This window comes from Anarrhichthys ocellatus, unplaced genomic scaffold (assembly GCF_004355925.1).
Source record: "Anarrhichthys ocellatus isolate YVR2014 unplaced genomic scaffold, GSC_Weel_1.0 scaffold59, whole genome shotgun sequence".
Lineage (NCBI taxonomy): Eukaryota > Metazoa > Chordata > Actinopteri > Perciformes > Anarhichadidae > Anarrhichthys > Anarrhichthys ocellatus.
This window is the reverse complement of record NW_022280089.1, coordinates 1817175-1839293: the sequence shown is the minus strand read 5'-3', so window position 1 is coordinate 1839293 and position 22119 is coordinate 1817175. Positions and strand designations below refer to the sequence as shown.

Here is a 22119-nt window from a genome sequence, read left to right as displayed (position 1 = left end):
ACTCAAGGCCCGCGGGCCGAATCCGGCCCACCACGTCATTTTATGTGGCCCACGAAGGCATATTTCCATCAGCAAAAAAAAAAAAATAAATTTATATATATATATAAAAAAAAAAGTAAAAATTATGATATATATTTTTATTTATCAAGTCTAACTTTTCATTTGTTTTTTGTCTTCTGAAATGGGCTTCCATATAAAAGGCATATGATTGTCTTAAAATTAAACTCTATGCTGCTTCATAATGTACATTACAGTGACCATAAACTACATCTCCCACAATGCATGTTGAGTTTGTGACCCGCGAAATGACGGACTCTGGCCGCTAGTAGCGTTAACTAAATCGGTTTTCCAACAAGTTATTCAGTTGAAAATGTTAATTTTCAACTGAATGTTGGGATTACAAATAATCCCAACATGTCTAAGAAGAGGAAAATTGATACAGAGGGAAGGACATTTAATGAAAGATGGGAAGGCGAATATATATTTGTTCTTCAAGGAGAGAAACCGGTATGTCTTCTGTGCTATGAGGCAGTGTCAGTGATGAAAGAATACAATTTACGTCGGCATTTTGATACCAAACACGGAGCTAAGTATGCTAAACTTGTCCAAAAATTAAAAGGCAGACTCCAATCGCAGCAGAACATATTCACAAAAGCTACAGCCAAAAATGATGCCGCTGTGAAAGCTAGCTTTATTGTGGCTGAAGAAATCGCCCGAGCTTCCAAGTCCTTTTCAGAGGGTGCATTTTTGAAGGAGTGTATGCTGAAGGTTTGTGAGCAGGTGTGCCCCGACCAGGTACAGGCTTTTAAAAATGTCAGTTTGTCAAGGAACACCATCGCAGACCGAGTTCAGGAACTAGCAGGCAATCTGACAACACAGCTAGCCGAAGAGTCGAGCAGTTACGTGGCTTTTTCATTAGCTGTTGATGAAAGCACAGACAACACGGACACAGCGCAACTGTCAATTTTTGTAAGAGGCGTGAAGGCAGACTTGACTGTCAGTGAGGAGCTGTTGGATGTAGTTGCCCTGCATGGAACGACGACAGGGAGGGACATTTTTGATGCAGTGGAGAGGTCCGTAAGTAAAACTAAATTACCCTGGGAAAAGTTGGTGGGGCTAACTACCGATGGCGCGCCTGCAATGTGTGGACAAAAAAACAGGCTTGTTTGGACTAGTGAAGGAGAAAATGCAAAAAAGTAACTGCCACACACCTCTGATAACTTATCATTGCATTATCCACCAAGAAGCTCTGTGTGGAAAGGTTCTGGATAATATAATGACCACAGTCATGAAAACAGTGAACTTCATTCGGGCGCGTGGCCTGAATCACCGCCAGTTCCAGCTGTTGTTGAAGGAGTTGGGCTCGGAGCATGGAGATGTGCCGTACCATACAGAAGCAAGGTGGCTGAGTAGGAATGCGGTCCTCAAACGATTTTTTGAGCTTAGGGATGAAATTGCTGTTTTCATGCAAAGTAAAGGAAAACCCCTGCCTGAACTGTCAGATCCAAACTGGCTGTGTGATTTCTCTATGTTGTGTGACATAACGGAGCATCTTGCCCAACTGAATCAGAGGCTGCAGGGACGCAAACAAGTCATCACAAAGATGTCCGACATGATCACAGCTTTCCAGCGTAAGCTGCAGCTATGGAAGTCCCAACTGGAACAGGACAATCTTGCACACTTTCCTGTCTGCCAGGAAATCTCAGCCTCAGTTCCTGGTGCTTTTTCATGTGCTCGATTGGCTAACAAAGTGAACCGGTTAATGACTGAATTTGATCGGCGCTTCTCTGACTTCAGAACACAGCGCATTGACTTTGCCATCTTTGCCAATCCTTTCACCGCCGACGTCGACAGTGCGCCCCATCTCCTTCAGATGGAGTTAATAGAGCTTCAAAGCGATAGTGACCTGAGAGCAAAGTTCCAGGATGCTGCAATCGAGGATTTTTACCATCTCCTGCCTCCTGCTTTGATGCCACAGCTCCGACTTCAAGCTGCCCGTGTTCTGTCCATGTTTGGGAGCACCTATCTGTGCGAACAGATGTTTTCAATAATTAATCTAAACAAGACAAAGCACAGATCACGCATCACCGACGACGACCTCCACGCTGTTTTATGGATTGCTACAGCACAAGACCTAAAGCCAGACATTGACAGACTGACCACGGGAAAACGGTGTCAGACATCCGGCCAGAAAACAAATGGGTAAGCATTTTTAAAAATCTGAATTGTATTAAAAATATAATATAATGTATTTCAGCCAAGAATAAGTACAGTGTAATATGTGTGAAATTGAATGGCTGTGTTTTGTTTGTTATTTTCAGAACATGATCAATAGATGAAGATGGTGTGTGATATGGCGTCCTAGGGAGAGGAAGTATTTACTTGCTGTGTTCAAGGCCATGCAGCATCACCTCATCAACCTCACCCGGAACTTGAACAATATAATTGTGAACTGAGACATATCTTATTGTTATTTTGAGTTATTAAATATACTACTTTGTATGTATAGCAATGTATTCAGTGTGTTTAGGTGTATGTGTTCATACAGCCAAATGTTTACTGTAATCAAAACCATCTCTCATTAGTTGGTTGTATGCCCTCTACAAGGCTGTCTGTATAAGTTCGATGCCACATCTGTCACACATGTTCTTAGCAGCTCACAATCATTTGTTGTACCATAGTTATGTCCCTCTCAACTGTGACAAAAATGCTTTGAACAGAGTTAATAACTAAAATAACTAACTTGTGTTTGATATTTGTTTTTTATATTTTCTTTAAAAGTTTGATCTTTGATTTACGTTATAATAACAGAGAAATGTGCATATAATTTTACATTTATATAAATGCATTTACAATATGTTTATTCACTTGAATAAACAATAATCAAATGCAGAGAGCTGTTTCAGAATATGTTCGGGAGTAGTTACAGTTATACAGTCTTACAGTTACATCCGGCCCTTTGAGGGCGACCATAATGCTGATGTGGCCGGGGTGAAAATGAATTTGACACCCCTGCCCTAAAGTGTCTAGAACAATACAAATGAAATGTTCACAAGCCTTAAAACTGTTTTGATTCAACACATTCTTTTGTTATTGAGTGATATGTGACCGTTTCAGCCTTAAACTAGAATGATTCCTTCATTCAGTGAGAAAAGCTTTTATTTTAAGTTCCAAGGAGAAAGATCCCTGCCATCAGATCAGTACTAGATATTGACAGATAGTGTTCAGGTATGTGCTTATCACATTGGGAACCCATTTGAAAAAACATTTGATTTGATTTCATCCTGTTATCCAGCAGTTAGAAATGATTAGCTGCTTCATGCTTTATGATGCTTCTGATAAAACAGCCCGAGCTGTTGATCATTGGGTAGTGTCAACACTTAGTGTTTGAATTTTCCAAGACTATGAACAACTTCCCACTGTGCCATTTAAAGGAAGTTGTTTATCTGGACACAGATGATGGTGAGCACCAAGGAGAAAGGTCATAACTTTTAATGTTATGGGATAATATTATTCCAAAAAGGGGAGCCAGAGAGAGAGAGGGAAAGGAAAAAAAGAGGCCTGGTTCAGGTAGACCATTTCAGATAAACAAGAAAAGCTTTCTGTTAAATTGGCTTTATTGATTTTCCAAAGTTAAACAGTGTATGTCAGAAATGTTTTACAACAGCCTCTTGGTTTTCCCTCCTGTCGCACTTCCATTTATTATCCAGGCAACAGCGCCACAGAAATTCTCTCGTGACAAGGTGGCGATAATCCACGTTAGAAAAGTGGCCGTATGACTAGACGGAAAAACAGTACGGGGCTGTTCATATGGATCATTCAGCAGCTGTCACCTTAACACAGTTGACTTTGGGACCAACTAAGCTTTTGTAAATGTGTCTCTTTTTTTGTAGCACAAATCTAGTTGGCTGATTTTGAATGAGACCTGGAAACAATTACTCTGCCAGAAGTTGGACTACTTCAAACTTTTCTGAGGGGCTGCTTTGTAATGTTTTCTTTCCAGTACATTCCAACAATGCATGTTACCTTTCCACATGTATTGCACAAGATTTTATGTACCAAGAAAGCTTGTATAAAAGCTGCCTAACATTCTCCTCTCCCCCCGCACTCGCTGTCAATATGCCCTTGACCAAGGAAGCGGGCTCCCGACTGCTCCGCCACAGCTGCTCAGGGGCCAGCAGCAGAAGATTGCGGCTGCACAGGGCAGCTCCCAAGTGTCAACGCGTTTAACTGTGTGAATGTGAAGCGGGTATTATAAAAGTTGTGGTGCTGCAAAAAGTGAAAGCGTTCTCAGTTGGTTTCCCTTTGGATGAAGATAAAAACATACCCGGAACTCATCATATTCATAAGTATTGATTCAACTGCCCCAGAATACATTATCATTTCACTTTAAGCAAACTGGTGAGATATTCCATTTTTGCAAAATCAGTTTTTACATAAAACAAATACATTGAATGATGCAAAAGTAAAATTTACTCACTTGGATTATTTAATATTTCACAACTGCAGAAATTCAGAACATGAACATGACTCCCAAATGTGATTAACAGTGGAGAAGGGGGGGGATCAATGTGAAGCAAATCAATTCATTACAGCCAGTGGTTTCAGCCACTTATTTGTCTAATCTGGTATGACATTCTTCCCAGCTGACTCCTTGTCAGTTTTATCCATATTAATGAGCACCATCAGCTGGCAGACTGAGACAAATTCCCTCCTTCCTTCCTGGCCCTCAGACAGTGAAATCTGATTGCAATAATAAATCACGGGCACTTATTGATTTCAAACGTGCCTAAAACAGCGGCACCAAAAACATTTGCATTAAAACCGGATATCAATCAGAAAGGGAACGTTACATCGGGATGCTGGGTTTCCCAGAAGGCTTGTACATATGATAGACATCTGACTATCAGTATCTGAAGGCCAATTAAAATGTCTTACAAGTTGCATGCTAACAATGTTGACTTAGCCTTGCTTGTTCAGTTTCCAGTGCGCTGGTCAATATGTCTAAAGAAGAAAGAGTCTGTTTTCATTGATTGATACTGAAGGCAGATGGGGGCACCACAAATGGTCTTACAGAGCAATAAACAAGTTACAAATCTGAATAGAATCACTGTAATGCACTGCCTGGTACATGATAGACATGTTCAAGGCTCTCACACTGTGATCAGCACGTAAGCTAAGGCTGGCAGCCAAGGCCCATTTGAAAGCCATATTTACTGCATTCTGCTGCCAATAGTCTACTGTAGCTGATTGGTTCATTTGAAATTGCTCCGTCAAGATTAGTTAAGTCCCGTCATTGTGTTGCCCTTATGAAGCTTTTAAAAAACAATATGAGAACAGAGATATTACGTCCACCCTATCCTTGATTCTAAGTATAGCTTATCTGCACTATCCTTGAGGCGGCATTGGCCAGGGAACAGAATCAATGGGAGGCACTTTTCTCTGCCATATTCCTTCATTAGGGGGATCTGTTTCGTTTGAGGGCCGGCGGCTAGGATCCAGGTCCAGAGGAGAGGCGGAAGAATTAGGGAATGATTTGTCTGGTCACGGGAGGCCAGTACTTTGTGTTGACAGATGGTCGGAGATGTCTCATTTCTGAAATGAGATCTCGAGTGGAACGGACGATGAGCACGACATACGGGATCTCAAGAGCTGCTTTAATGCCCACCAACAGTGCATCAACTCAGATGGTAGGACTTCAATGTGAAAGCCTGCAGTGATGAAAAGTGTTAGTCCATCACTGCCAAGGTCCAGCAACAAGTAATGGTGTCCTAGAACGAGGTGGAAACTGTAATACTCTAGTGACTTCAGTTTATACGTCTGGTTTCCACAAGTTTATAGTTGTGCTGCAGACTGATCTTGAAACATAAAGCTCATGCTCCAGATACGTTCTAGGGGTACCTACACCACCTCTGGACAGAATGCCCTACTTTTTCAGCATCTGATTCTGGAAATAAATAACAGCCATTACAACAGGAAACAAGAGCGCTCATGCTCGCTAATGTCTCCCCATAATTACCATGATGCAGGGATATATTAAACATAACTGTTTATGCTGGGGAGGTCAGTACTTATGTTAACTTACTCTGCTACACTGTAGTTAATTAACAGATGTCAACATACTTATCTTCACACAACACATGGGGAATATTAAATTAACGTCCAGTCTCAGCCTTAAGGAAGAAAATGGGGAAAAAAACACTTTTCACTGATTAATTTTCAAATACTTAGAATCAAACTGCTGCATAAGTGAGAACCCATTCAATACAATATGCTTTATTGGCATGCTTGTAACAAAGACAATATTGCCAAAGTGTTAATTCATAATGAGATTATAAAGAAAAAGATCAGAAAATCCAGAAAATAACAGAAAACAACGAACTCCTGCTCTTCGTGTGTGTGCGTGCGTGCGTGCGTGCGTGAAAGACTGTGGAGGTGTGTGTTGAAGTTGTTAGACATGATGTGTGTATGAAATAGAGTTTGTGTGTTCACCAGGGATTTCCACAAGGATACGAAGTATCAGTGGTCAAAAGTAGCCAGCTGGGGGGTACGGGAAAAATGATGGCTGTAAAAAAAACGTTGGTTCCTCTAACACTTTCTCATGCCACTGTTCATCAATAACTGAAATGCCCAATTCTAAACATGTAGTGAATTATTGTAAAGGAGACTCCTAGTGTGTTTCAGCCCACAGCCTGAATTTCTTGACACATTCAACGTCGGGTTCATCAAGTCACATCACAATGTTGGTCAATGTGTTGTTTTCCTAGAAAAATGTATGCAAATGCTATTTTATGGGGGAACAACTTTTTAATCCCATGTCTGTGGTTTTAAATTAAATTATTATTATATAACCAATGACAAAAATAACAAAACATGGGAATTTACTGAATCAACTCACTTTCTGAGGATGCCCCCTCTCCGTACAATCAATGCAATTCTTAAACGAAAAAACTCTTGCAGTGGTTGTTCACCTCCATTTGGGTATGTGGAGTGGGCTGCCAAGATTAACCTTCTGGACCCGACATGTGAGTCAACAAGCCATTCAGATTTGGCTTGTGTTCATATGCCCATATTGGGCAACATTGACGCATGTAAACATGTTCTAGTAGAAACCCAAAATACAAGTATGGGTCTGAAAATGTGCTTTATCATCAATTTTACCATCACTTGTCATCAATTATTTTACCAATTTTGTCAAACACTGAACACCACTCTCTCCTCGGCAAGACACAACCTTTAAGATGCTCTCATGCCAGGCATTGCAATACTGGTGTCAACTCTACATTGTTTCAGAAAGCCAGGCTGGCTGAGGAAGTTGTGATATGTGGATGCCGGAGATGTACTGTGAGGATTTATGTCTAACTCTGCTGTATTTCCCTCAGTAGTGTCCTCCTACGAGTCCCGCCCACTTCCGTGACTCTCTCCGTAGGCACAGCTGTGCCTCATCTCCTGTGATCATCTCCAGCTGACATAAATACTCCTGTCACTCTCATCCCAGTTGTCAGTCCGTCCGTTTACCAACCTGGTATTCTGACCCGTGCGGTGTCCGTTTCGTCACTCTGTGAAGATCTGCTACTAACGATCAGTTTTGTTTTCAACTTGCCTGCCGTCCAGTGTCGAGCCTCGGGTTTTCACCTGCACGAAGAAACCTTCCAGTTCGTTCCTCGGAGATCAACTGTGAAGTCTTGGCGATCCTGTGTCGAGCCCCGGGTATCACACAGTCGATCCAGCCTGCCTGCCAGCCGTGGACGCGGACTAGCCACTTTCCGGCTTGGATCCGAGCGGAGTGCGAGGACGTGCCTCCGTGTTGACGTGTGACTGTTTTTCTGTCGGCTTCGTCTGCCGCTCCGAAGGATTAGCCACTTTCCGGCTTGGACCCGTGCTGAGCGCGTGGAGACGCCTCCTATTGACTTTAACTATTTCCTGTTTTTTCCCCTGACTGAGAGAAATAAATGATCTTAGTTTGAAATAGAACTCTGCTGTCCTGAGTCTGCATTTGGGTCCATGAACACATCACATCATAAAATGTATGAGGTATGTCTTTGGTCACAATTTTTAAAAAACAGGCACATGACAAAATGTGACCTCTTTAACTCAATCGATCTAACTTGAGATAGAAATGGTCCACTATTTGGGTCTTCTCTTCCTTTTAGACACATCTCCAGTGGATGGGAGAGTCATTAGTACTGTATGTTAACGCTACCTGTAGTTTTTGCTTCTCAGCTAAATCTGTAAATATCTGTTTATTTAGGCGTTGAGATTCTTGAAACCTAAAGTAATAGATCCCAGGAAGTAGACACTCAATTCATAATTTCATTTCATGATATAAAGTTTATATCCAACTTATGTACATCAAGTGGTTCAAGCATGCAAGTAAAACTGAAATGGTAATGTGACTTAATTATTTATGCTGCACTTTGTGCAAAGAAATTGAGGAAAAAATTAGCAACAAAGTCTTAAGTCCTGCAGAACTATCTGGAGGTGATTGAACTTTATTTATCTCTGCCACTATGTTGACAATCCTGATTTCAAAGAACAATGGGCAGCCGTTTGACTAGACTGAAACAGACTCAGCCCTTCTTGGTCTGATCAGTCATGACGGCAAAATCATAATCGGTACAACAATCACAATATGTGGCCGGGCTGTATGGCTCCTTTTTATCCATATACAGTAAGTGCTGGGCTATAAGTGCAGAGGTAGATGAGCAAGAGGGGTGACAATGTGCTAAAGAGAGGAAGGAGAAAAGTAGGTAGGAGTGAAGTAGTAGAGCATAAATTGCCTGGCAGAATGTGGCATGAATGGAAGCTGTTGCTGATGAGTATTAATGATTTCAGAAAAGTGCAGCCAAACATGCACAGAGAGGGGACAGCGAAGACAGGCTGTAATGGATGTGGCTGGCTCTCATACGTGGAGGATCTAGATGGACTGCAGCACGGCGCCGAGGTTCCTGGATATTAAAAATTAATGACTATCTCAGTGATTTACGACAACACAAAGATGCTGAAACCCAACCTGTGTAAGATGGATGTCTGGGGAATACTAAGAAGACTGATGGTGGACTACTGGCGAATGGGACGTGGGATCCTGACCCCCGTCCTCGGGTATATCCTGTGGGTCGACATGGCAGAGCTACATCACTGCCACAGTATTATTGAGAGTCGTACGTCATTTGAACATTTGCCGATTGTTAGGCTGGATAGAACTGAAGGGCTCTTTTCAGAAAGTCTGAAGTCAACAGCCTCACTGATGATTACCCTCACTTCAATCCATATAGGGCAAGAAAGGCCTCACAATTGCGCTCCACTTTTGCAACATACAATGGTGTGTGGACATATATATCGATGTATATGGCAATGTTTTGGCATGTGTATTGTTTAGTAACCGGGGTGGTTAGTAAACGTCCTCACCATGGCATCCCTAAAGAACAGTGTACGAAACAAGGTAATACACACACTACGACCTAACTCTGCCCGGACACACAGCCTGTTACTGTGAGATGACTTGTTAATGGTTGATGTGGTCCTTCGAGTTTCTTGGTTAAACTAGTCTCCGGAGCTTCAAGCTGTGTGGCGATAAACCACTATGTGGCAGAGAGGCTTCTTCAAAAGTTAAGGGAATTCTTCCTTATGACTGGCAAAATGTCAACGGGCATAGAAGTTATCCGTTCTGTCCTTCAGGGTTGTGGCATCACAAGGGGCCAGGTGGTAGATGGGTGCTACATTTCCTTGATCAGCAGCCACATAACAAAATGGCCGCCAAGGCACGAACTACAGCTCCCAGAAGGCCTCGCCACTCACCCAGGTATGGGTATTTAAGTCACCTGATTAAGAGTAAAGTACTGAACCAGACTGAGGATTGAAAGGAAGAAGACCCGGTAGCCGGTGAAACAAAGGACACATTGTTTTTTATACTGTTCCGTTGAATGAAGCATCTCCTCTTGGACGCTTTGTTTGTTTTGGACTTTTTGAGTTTGATAAGGAGAATTACCTGAGTTGCCAGTAACATAAGAATAAAATGTGACCTTTTTCTGAGAACCTTTGATTTTGGCCTGTTTCTATGCCCGACCGTGGACCATTTGGTCGTCCATTGAGAACGTTTAGCGTACAGACTGTTGTACAATGCATTTTTCAGGAACGAATATAATGGCTGTTACACACATGTTATATACCAGATTAAAGAAAAAAATCTGGGCTACAAGATAGTGTAAGCCATTTTTACATGCTCCAAACACAATTCTACACAACTAAAACAAACATCTAAAAGAATTACCATAATATCAGTCATATTTCGCCATGGCTGAGCTGACTCCGCACTCCAATCGGAGCTGCCAACAGAAAGCTACAAGCTAACACGGAAAACCGAGATACCAGAAAGCAAGCCAATTCTACACAGATTCCGGAAATATCTTCAATATTTCTCTCCGTTAAACCATTAGAGAGATATGAGCCATCAAACTCCAGAACCAAAAACCAGAACGTTTATCGATTATTATCAGAAACGCAGCTCACCATGTCGCTGTTTTTGTGAAGACAAAGGATAAAATCCCTTTTTGTTTTTTATATCTGTTCTACAGATGTCCCGTTTGTCATAAATCTGTTTCCGTGGGTGTTATCTAAACCAGGGGACCAGGGGTGGGGGTTTGAGTTTCGGCGTATCGGATTTTACGCTTGACGAGGGACGGCGCGTTTTTGATTCTGACTGGCTAACAGTGATTTCAGTCTTTTCCACGTGGGGTGGGCTCAATTCTCTAGACTCTAACGCATCAGAAGAGGTGTCAATCACTTAATTCAACCAATGGGCTGCTGACTTACAGGTCCGCAAAGACACAGAGGAACTGGAGTCAGCCAAACTCCATGATGACAGAGACACACAGAGCCAAACTGCTGTATTTGGATGTATTGAAAACCATTGGTGATAAAACAAGTGAAATATATAGTTGCATAGTGTAGAAAATTAAAATGGAACAGATGGTTCCAAAATGACCATTATAGATGCTGTGACATCAAGCTGTAGCAGGAAATCCGCTGCGGTGCCTATGGCCCTCGTCCAATGAGCTCTCAGTGTTGAGTTTTGATTGAAAAGATCACACAAAAGTGTCTCGGAGCCTGCTGTGATCTCAACTCAAATCAGGCTGCTGACTAGCCTGCAGGTCCAACTCAGATCCCTTTGTTCAAACCCTTATGGTGAGGCCCCATCAATCGTTAGCTATGAGCTGCCAGCTCAGGCATTGTCATGTTCAGAGCCATTGCGAGGCAGTGCAACTTTGAACTTTCATTCATAAATTAAACGTAGCTTTATCATTTTGAACCAGGAGCTTCAGTATTTGAATCAAGTAACTCGTGAAAAATAAGCTGGCCATATTCATTATCTACAATTGCTTCATTTAATTGTGTCAGATCGATACATATTTAATCGGCCTTTAGTGGATCGGACTCTGTATCCGCAGGTAACCAACATTAATGGACTAAAAAACTTTTAGAAGACAAATATTTTTAGAGTGATACAGATATGGACATACTGTATATGTAGAGTACACGCATCTAGTAGGACTGAACTACTGACTCACCTTGAATATAATAAGTATTTTGTTCTTGCTTTCATAAAGTTGTCTTTAGCTGTACTTAGGCCTGCCTAGGGTCTTCTTTACCATCTCCAGCTCTTCCGCCTCCCCTCTCCATGCCCCATCTTACCCTATCTTGCTTCTCTCTCCCCCAACAAGGTCCTCAACCTTGTTATATCTAACCACCCCACCACGTGCTCCCTTGACCCGATCCCCTTCCCTCTTCTTCAGTCTATTGCGACTGAATTCCTTCCTTTCCTCACCCACCTCATCAACACATCTCTAGTTTCAGGATGCTTTCCAACAGCTTTCAAGAATGCCAGAGTCACCCCCCTTCTGAAGAAACCATCACTTGATGCTGTCAAGAACATCAAGTGATGTCAAGAACTTCAGACCTGTTTATATTCTACCCTTTCTATCCAAAACACTTGAATGTGCTGTCTTTAACCAACTGCCTTCCTATCTCCACCAGAACAGCCTCTTGGACTCCCACCAGTCTGGGTTCAAGGTGGGTCACTGGACAGAGACAGCCCTCCTTGCGGTGACAGTCGCTTCACGCAGCGAGAGCCAACTCTCTCTCCTCTGTCCTGATTCTCCTGGACCTGTCTGCGGTGTTTGACACTGTGAACCACCACATCCTCCTATCCACCCTTGAGGCGATGGGCGTCTCAGGTTCTGCACTCTCGTTGTTTGCATCCTATCTGACAGGTCGATCCTACCAGGTGACATGGAGGGGGGCCGTGTCGGAACAACGCATGCTGACTACGGGGGTTCCACAATGTTCAGTTCTGGGCCCCCTTCTCTTCTCGCTCTACACAACATCTCTAGGTTCTGTTATTTTCTCGCATGACTTCTCTTACCATTGTTATGCCGATGTCACCCAGCTGGTCTTGTCATTTCCCCCCGGTGACACTCAAGTGGAGGCACGCATCGCTGCGTGCTTGGCTGACATCTCGAAGTGGATGACGACGCACCACCTGAAGCTCAACCTGGATAAAACCGAGCTACTGTTCCTCATGGGGGAAAGGTTGCCCACACCGAGACCTGTCCATCATCATTGATGACACCGTGGTCACGCCAACTCGGACTGCGAGGAATCTGGGTGTGACCCTGGATGAGCAACTGTTGTTCTTAGCAAACATTGCATCGGTTACACGCTCCTGCAGATTCCTGCTCTATGACATCAGGAGGATTCGCCCCTTCCTCACTGACGAGACGGCGCAGGTGCTCATCCAGGCTCTTGTCATCTCCCGCCTGGACTACTGCAACTCACTACTTGCCGGAGCCCCGGCGTCGGCCATCAGACCTCTGGAGCTTGTCCAGAATGCTGCAGCTCGTCTGGTGTTCAATCGCCCCAAGTTCTTCCCTTCTCCATTCTCTACACCTGCTCCCTGTAAGAGCTTGCATCCAGTTTAAGACTCTGGTGCTAGCCTACAGGGCAGTGAAAGAAACAGCTCCTTCCTATCTCCAGGCCATGGTCAAGCCCTACACCCCCGCCCGACCACTTCGCTCTGCTGCCTCGGGGCGACTGGTTGCCCCGTCGCTCAGAGGTCCCTGCGGCCGATCGACCCGGTCACGGCTTTTTTCTGTCCTGGCCCCAGTGGTGGAATGAACTCCCCACTGACGTCAGGACGGCAGAGTCACTGCCCATCTTTCATCAGGCTGAAAACTCACCTCTTCAAGAGGTACTACCTGAGCCTTCCATTTAGTACTTATTGTATTCATACTAGTTTGCTACACTTATTGTATTCGTATTAGTTTGTTGCACTCATTGTATTCATATTAGTTTGTTTCTGCACTGTACTTTTGCTCTGGTTTATGCTCTTAGATGCTTGTGTAAACAAGGAGATGCACTTATGACTTCTGTTGACTAGTAGTTCTGTTGAATACTTTTGTTGAATACACTTATTGTAAGTCACTTTGGATAAAAGCGTCTGCTAAATGACTAATGTAAATGTAGTAGCATGACTAAGTCCCCTAACAATGATAAGTTGGATTTTTTTTCAACAAAAATGATAGTTTCATTTTATTCAGTCATGTCTGGGTGGGTTTCTGAAAAGTATTGGTTAAAATGATACATCATTGTAAGAGCAGGAACAAGGAAACAAGCTCACAGTGTACATTCCCATCATCTTCCCCTTAGGCTTCCCTTTGCAAGATGAACTTGTCTGCTCATCATCCTGATATCATTTCTAGTTGTAACGAACTACCTTCTAGTGCAGTCTGGGTGCACTGCAGTGTTTCACTTCAACGTCTGGAGCACGGTTCAACAAACAGACAGGAGCTAACAAGCTGCAACTTCCAGTCATTATCCCAGAAACTTTTCCAAAAAATAGAAAATATAGAATATTTATTTATTTATTGAAGGAATTCTGCACAATCTTCTATCTTTTCGTTGTTGCAGAGATGATATGCCCATTTGAAGCCCACCACTGAACACTCTGAAACTCTCCAGTCTAGATATACAGACTTGTGGACTGCGGACTGTGGAAGCTTAGTAAGGGACAGCACTTAGTCACTGATTATTTAATGTGGCTCATCTACTCTAAAACCTTCATCTTCTCAACCAAGTGTTGTGTGGTAGCGCTGATCTGAGAAAAAAGAAAAAGCAAGTACATAAGAATATAGTGTATCGCCCTGCATTTATGCCCGGGCCACACGGTGAGCCCGGCTTGTGCGTGGAGGAATATCTTGACTTTTGTTGTGGTGCAGGTAAGAGCAGCCACACAGACTTGGCTGCGTGTCAGCTGTCTCTCTAAGTCTTGTATATTCAAAGTCTTGCCTATTTTTCCGCATGTGGTTCATGGCAAAAAAACATAAAAAACAATCTTTTGACGGTAAATCAACATCAACTAGCAACATTACACTACAGTTTGGTTGTTTATCTGGAAAAAATTTCACTGACATAAAAATATATATATTCTTAACTCCATCAAAGTGACATAGGCTTTTAAGGTTTCACTCGCCTGTGTGTGTGTGTGTGTGTGTGTATATATATATATATATATATATATATATATACATACATACATACAGTTGTGTAATAATGGCTCTCACTGTGGTTCGCTGGAGTCCCAAAGCTTTAGAAATGGCTTTGTAACCTTTTCCAGACTGATAGATCTCAATTACTTTGTTTCTCATTTGTTCATGAATTTCTTTGGATCGCAGCATGATGTCTAGCTTTTGAGGATATTTTGGTCTACCTCACTTTGTCAGGCAGGTCCTATTTAAGTGATTTCTTGATTGAGAACAGGTGTGGCAGTAATCAGGCCTGGGTGTGGCTAGAGAAATTGAACTCAGCTTTCCAAAGATGTGATAAACCAGTTAATTTATGTTTTAACGGGGGGGGGGGGCAATCACTTTTCACACAGGGCCATGTAGATTTGGATTTTTTTTCCCCCTTAATAATAAAAACCTTCATTTAAAAACTGCATTTTGTGTTTACTTGTGTTATCTTTGTCTAATATTTAAATTTGTTTGATGATCTGAAACATTTCAGTGTGACAAACATGCAAAAAAATAAGAAATCAGGAAGGGGGCAAACACTTTTTCACACAACTGTATATAGAGTTAGTGTATGAAATAATGAAAAAGTCTAACTATAGCAATAGATGGAAAGCAGAAAAAAAAAATCCTTATATTCCACTTATGTCATGAGAACAGTGTTTGTTACTGAAAGTGAATTTCTTCAATGTCTGCATCAATGTAAGACATTTTGTAATAAGCATCTTATTCAGTGTCATGTGCAGCCTGGTCTCAATCCCAACGTGCCAACTTGGCCCATCGGCGTCTGATACCGACTCACCGAGGCACCCCTCAGTGTCTGTATGAGAAGCAAAGGGTTTCAGCTACCTGGTCGAAACGGAGAAATTAAAATATCACAATATGTTTTACTTTGGATGGGTGCTAAGTTATGACAGATAATTTGGATATATATATATTGATAAGCTCCAAAGTTATTGGTTCTTTTATCTGTAATTTTTTAACGATTTGGTGGAGTCAATTTTTTGTCACACGGCAGCATGTCCTCTGCTCTCTGTGTTAGGACTGAGATCCTCGAACTACAAACACGACAACTACACTACACTCATTAATGCAATAAAACATTTGCGAATAAAATGCCAATACTTTCTCAATAAACCTGTTCAACAAGCATAAACATGTAAACAAAAGCGATACCTAATTATCTATGTCAACATATTGCTAAATTTTATACGGAACCGAGCTTACCATCTACTCCTTCTAAAATATACGTTATGATTTCTTATGACTCATAAACAGACACAAACTCATTCGCAAACATGATTTAACATAGTTCAGTATTGATTTTAGCTCCATGTAAAGTCAAAAACATTTTTGTTACTGCTAAATTATTAAATTGGAGTTCTACACAATAAACGCAGAATTAAGCAGAAGAAGAATTATGTTACCTGACAAAAAAACGTTCACTTTATTACTATTAATTAGAGTCTTATAACTACTCTGGATCTTCTTCTGTGGTTTCAAAGGACTGCTCCGTCACTGTATGGGGATTCGTGCCAGTGCAGTGAAATATAAAACATGGAAAAACACACTAATACCATTGTGAGCATTCTAACAGCAGACCGATCAGATTTGTATCAGATATAGCACCACATATGAAAGTGGCCCAGATCAGGAAAAGAAATCAGAACTCTGTCACATGAGAGGAAAAAAAACATTGGATTTGAGCCACATTTGCTTGTAGTCATATACATAGCCAATGAATGCCTTGTTTATAGGCATCCCCTAACATGTGCACCCTCCACTACAGTGTAAAGCTGAGAATAATAGAAGGTTCTCATCCTGAATTTGCTGCATAAGCCCAGCCTCAGACATACCCGCTTGCTGAAGTCACTCAACACAGAGCTGCATGATCACATCATGAGAAAAGAAGTCCTACTCACATTCTCACCTCCATTTTCCCACTAGCAGAAAAAGTTCTCTTGGCACAGGAAGCATTTCAACTCACACCCACCCTAAACGAACGTGGGTGTCGATTCTACTGTTACTGCACCTTTACTCGGACAGGCCCGTCATCAGCTGGCTCTCCACACTCTGGCTTACAAGGCTAAGTGAGGGTCAGCCGCACATTACCTCAACCACCTCTGGTGCTAATCTGTCCACATGGGAGAGGAGCCACAGGGAGGCGAATTATAAAGGGCCTGTCAGTGGCAGAGCAGTGCAGCCAGTGACACTGAGGGGAAGCAGTGGCCTTCAGTCCATGTTTCCAGACCTCTCCCGAAGCAGCAGCAGAACAGCAGTGACATGGCCTTGTGAACGACTCCTCTTTGGGAGTGGGAGGGGGGGGGTAGCTATCAGGCAGCCTTGCTGTCATTAAGGTTGAGTGGTGGATCCTGCAAGGACGATGGTTATAGAGCAAAATGGATTCACCGCCTGCTCCATAAAAAGGCTTTGGTTCTGTGTCTGATCGCTGAGACTGACTCGAATGTTATGAAGCTTTGATCGTTGCCATGGTCATCAACATCCAAACCGGTATTGTATATGTATTTCAAAAAAAGCTAAAAAACTATGCATTCCATCACCCTAAAAATCCCAAATAACCCATGAAATAAGGAATAGTAATCCCACATTATTTATGATGCATTAACATGAATTATTATGAGTTATTCTCAGACATATAGCTGCTTGTCGTGTGTAGACGGTGTGTATGTCAGTGCAGGAGGAAAAGATCAAAAGACTGTCTCAACAAAGCCAGATATTTTATTTTATACATTTGCATAGGCTACCATATATTTTATATATTCACATTTTGTAAACATTTGTTTCAATAAACAATCTTTCATTAGACAATAATATTAAAAGAGGGGGGGCGAATACAATTAAATTCACAGGCTGCACTGGATGCTCCGCGCGTAAAGAGGCAGAGGTAGAGGGGGACTTAACTCTGACACAATCTGCCACGACAGAAAAAATAAATCAGTTTCTCTGACTGAACGGTGAGAGGCGACTGAGAGAGAAGAACTCTTCAGGTGTCACAGAGGTGTTCGTCTGTAGCCCTCCACAGGTCAACCACAGAGTTAGCAATGACAAAGGGAGCAGTGTAGAAGAAACTGGGCATTTGACATTGGCAGGAAATGAAATAATGTTCATCTGAAAGTATTCCCAACTAACAAACAAATCATTGGCCTGACATTCTGTGCACAACCTTAAAATAGCATTCGTTGCTCAGTGACTGCTTTGGGTGCAATCACACAATCTTCACATGTATTCAAATGAAACACAAATTTAAAGTATCGATCACTGGAGGAAAGTAGGTAACACCATGGCGATCGAGCCTTTGTCCCACTGATGAAATTATTGCAATATTTATATATATGCAGTTTTAAAAAGGGTGTACGCGGTGTCATTTCTGGAGACAAATGCTGTATTACACGTTTTCTCCATTGTATACACAAAATGCAACTGCACACAATTCTGAAAAATAGCATGTTAGGGTGGAATGACTTTTCACTCAAATTGAAATTCTAGAGAGCAGACGAAGAAAAGAAGTAATATACAGTATATTACCTCTCTGTGCTGAACTGCAGCCGTATCATTGAGAGTTTCAGCAGTATGACAGCTCTCAATCTCATGTTGGGCAGAGTTTTCCATGAGTGCATTCTAAACGCCAATATCGCAGGTGATCGTGTTCAGTAACTTGTGGGAAGCCACAATTGTGATTGCGATTACTATATGTTTAATCGTGCAGCCCTGCCTTCCACTTCTCAGCTAATTACAATCACATATTCATTACCACTGCCACATCGACACCAATACTAGCAACATTCCAGCCAATTAAAATCAATTATTCACCAAGAGTCCTGGAGGGTCAGGTTATGAATTACATTCCACTCTGAAGACGCGTTCACGGTACACGTATGTGTGCTGAAAATGTTGTCCCAGATTGGCCATCACCTTCTTGTCCATCTAATTTATAATCCAGGCATTTTATTTTTTCTAGTGCCGACCGCATTTCTGTAAAAAAAAATGTAAAAAAGTAATATTGCTTTTTTTTTTGAAGCCGCTCACATCAGCTCAGGTTCCTGTTGGCAGTGGCTTTCTTTATGTGAGAATGATTCTGCTTTGTGTTGCCCTTGACTGTCTTAATAATACAGCCCTGTAGAAATAAAATAGCACCTAACGTTGCCAGCGACAGGAAATCACTCCGATGCAACACATCTTTCATTAAAACATACTGCCAGGAACATACTAATGTTGTAGTTTCCCTGGGCCTTTAACCCATGATGAGCTCGTAGCTAATTGGACTCCTGATCTGAGAGAGAAAAGAGAACTGTGCCAGGGTGGAATGAAACCTGTCTATTGCTCTTTAAATCTGTTTTTTTTCTTTAATGCAGGTCCCCAAAGAGTAATGTCACAATGTGACATACTGACTTCCAAACATCATCAATGGCAATACAACATTCATTAGAGCTATTTGTGTGTGGCAAATGCAAGTTCCTATCATTTTAATATATTTGGTATTTGAGTTGTTTCTGACATTACAGCGTCGTCCAATTCCGGCGTGTCTACTCTTCTTATTGCTTCAATCAAATCAGAGGCCCCAGCCACCCACCTCTCAGCCGACCTAACCAGCTGCCCTTCCAGGCCTTTGCATCCCTGCCTCTTCAGGTGACGGGGGGGTTAGAGAGGCTCCTCACAGGCGAGGCAGTGGGTCCTCACAGCATCAGCCCCGGGGGTGCTCCAGCCGTGTATCAGTTAGCTGTCAAATGTGCAGACAATGCTATCATATACCAGCTCCACGGCCTCACTCCCACCCACAGAAGCTGGGAAGCCGAATGAGAATGGCGTCCTTTCATTTCTCTGCTGCTTTCAACACCGTCCAGCCCCTCCTGCTTGGGGAGAAGCTCAAAGCGGGCATGGGTTCCTTGATTACGGACAGGCAGCGGTTCATCTTCCTCCGGGGCAGTCTATTGGATACACTGAGGAGCAGCACGACTGTATTGTCAGCCTTTGAGCTCACTCTCTTAACACCTCTCCTTTTTAAGATTCACCTCAGGGTCATGGCAGCTCCACGAGTTATTTGAAGGCTCCTCTATTGTGCGGTGCATAGGTTAGGGCGAGGAAAGGAGAACGGCTGCCAAAAGAGTCCCGTTGGCCGCTCCAGGTGAAACTATTCGCAGCATCAGCGTGACAGAGGAGCAAGAGATGGATTTCTCCCCGAGTGTGGAGACTGAAATGTCTGGTTTCAGTGGATCCGACCGACTACTTAACAAGTTCCACTAATGAGTGGAGGCCAGTTCATAATTCTGACTCGAGTCATGATGAACACACTGTGGCTCTCTGAGGCTGCACAGAGTGGAGGGAGGAAGACGAGGACTAAACACAAGGACACCGACTTTCCACCCCCTCCGTGCTGAGCCGGTGCAGCTATGTTGCACGATCGCCTTCCACCTCATCTAACCATGGTGCAACGGCAAGCTGTTTAGCTGCCCCTCTGTGTCAGCAGTCATTAAACCGTGCAATTATTCTTGTCTAAATACCTCATATCTCAGCTGGCTTGGAGCCAGCTGAACTGCACTGACCGGCGCTGACTGCTTGAGGATAATGTGTAACTACATTACTGAGGAGTCACATTCCTATCCGTACAAATGTCTTCTTTTATAGCGCACGGTTTGTAAATCATACTTAAGTTAGCAGTCAATTAGCATCTGTAGCACCGTACAGATGTGTGCTACTGTTAAGCATATGTTGAAAACCATGGCTTCATGTTGATCCGGCCTTACCACTGTGCACACATCTTGATTCTTTACATTGTTGACATTTCCTGAATGTGATGCCTATTCTATTTTGCTCTTCATTGAGTCTCTTTACCCTTGCTTCTGATCAGTACAGTTCCCTCTTATTTTCTACTCCATTTAAACATAATAACGATTACTGGTAAGTCAGCCCTGGCATTGACCCACAGTCTCCCCCCAGCACTCAAAAACAAGCAGGTGGATGTAACAAGTGTATTACAGTCGAAGTATGTGATGGTTTATGTCTGTTCCTGATGGGGCATGTTTATACACTGTTAGACTGTGTGTCCGTACGTACGGTATGTATGGAGGTGATTGTGAAGTTGCAGCACCACACCTGGTCTATTCTTAATACCAGGAACTACAGCAAACCTACAGCACAGTTTACAAGAACAAATAAACAGGAATCACAGTGAGGAGAGAGAAGATAAGAAAATGTGATAAAAACACAGAGAAACACTGTGCAGGAATATTATGATAGAACTGGAAACTATTGCATATGATTTTATATATATATATATATATATATATATATATATATATATATATATATTCATAGGATTTTCATAGAAATAATATAGTGAATTGTCATTTATGCTACAATCTGATAGAACTAGACTCTATCCAGTCCCTCTAATTCATGAAGTGTGATGACAACAAACCAGCACTGACATTAAAAGTCATAATTGCATTTGTATCAATACGTGCACGACCTCTCCCAGTGCTGGATTTGAGTATCTCAGCTCCGTGCATCCAACAAGACCTGAAGCAACCGGATCAATAACATTCAAGGGCAATGAGCAAGAGAAGCTGAACACCGACTTCTGCACATTATGCAACTTCCACATGACGCGCGTGCAGTGGCCGCACTTCCATCAGCAGGTACGATTCATTTAAAAAACAAAACAAAGGTGCGCGTTGTTTCATCGATGACCTTTAGTAACTCCCGGTCCGTTGCACTTGATTAGCTGCTTGGCGCTCGCTGTAAAACAGAAGTCGAGCACCATTGCGCACGAGAGGAGATGATATTAGCGATGTGGTGATGAAATACAGTTAGGAGACTTACTTTAAGACGGCGCTGTCCCCCTGTCTCACGGTGATGTTGTCCTTTAATACAGAATCCCCGCTCCTGGCTGGAACTCCTGCAGGTACAAGGAATAACAATTTAAGTCCGAGGAGGACGAGGCATTTCCCCGGCACCGCCAAATAGCCACAAATCCCCATCATCTGCTGTCACTGCGCAACTTCCAGGAAAACTTGAAAACCGTCGGATATTCCGTTTTTGCGTCTCGAGCTGCGGATCGCGGGTTCCACTCCACAAACGAGATGCGATGTCGCCTTCTGGAGCTGCAGACGACCTGGTCGCGCTCCAAGTAAACAGGGCTTGTTACGAAACACTGTCCTTGTCGATGAACGCAGGAAGACAAAAGTGTCGCTCGAGGAAACTGACTTCGGAGGAGAGAAGAGCACCGCGTCTCTCAGAGAGAAATGCGCACCGTCTCCTCCGCGTCAAACTGCCGTGAAATGGATGCTCTCGGAGAGATGCATCAGCCAAGTCTTGTATGTTTCTCTCTCTCTCTCTCTCTCTCTCTCTCTCTCTCTCTCGGTGTTCTCTTTTTTTTCTGTCGTCCGGGTGAGACGGTGTGAAGCTCTAGTATGTAAACTCAATGAAAAAGGCTCATTTCATCGCTTTAGTATAATTTTCTTTCGTTAAGTAGGCTACAGCTCCTGAAGTATTCTCTCTCTCTCTCTCTCTCTCTCTCTCTCTCTCTCTCTCTCTC

General features: G+C 42.7%; 1 protein-coding gene across 2 annotated transcripts in view; it reads right to left on the bottom strand.

The window, feature by feature from the left end:
* The window catches only part of opcml (opioid binding protein/cell adhesion molecule-like), a 313601-nt gene that overhangs the window by 158216 nt on the left and 133266 nt on the right, over positions 1 to 22119 (bottom strand). Inside the window, exon 2 of one of the 2 annotated variants that reach the window (XM_031871631.1) lies at positions 21405 to 21480. In XM_031871631.1, the coding sequence (XP_031727491.1) occupies positions 21405 to 21480 (76 nt within the window). Of the gene's footprint in view, positions 1 to 21404; positions 22098 to 22119 lie in introns of those variants that run through there. The other variant, XM_031871630.1, reaches the window with a different exon arrangement.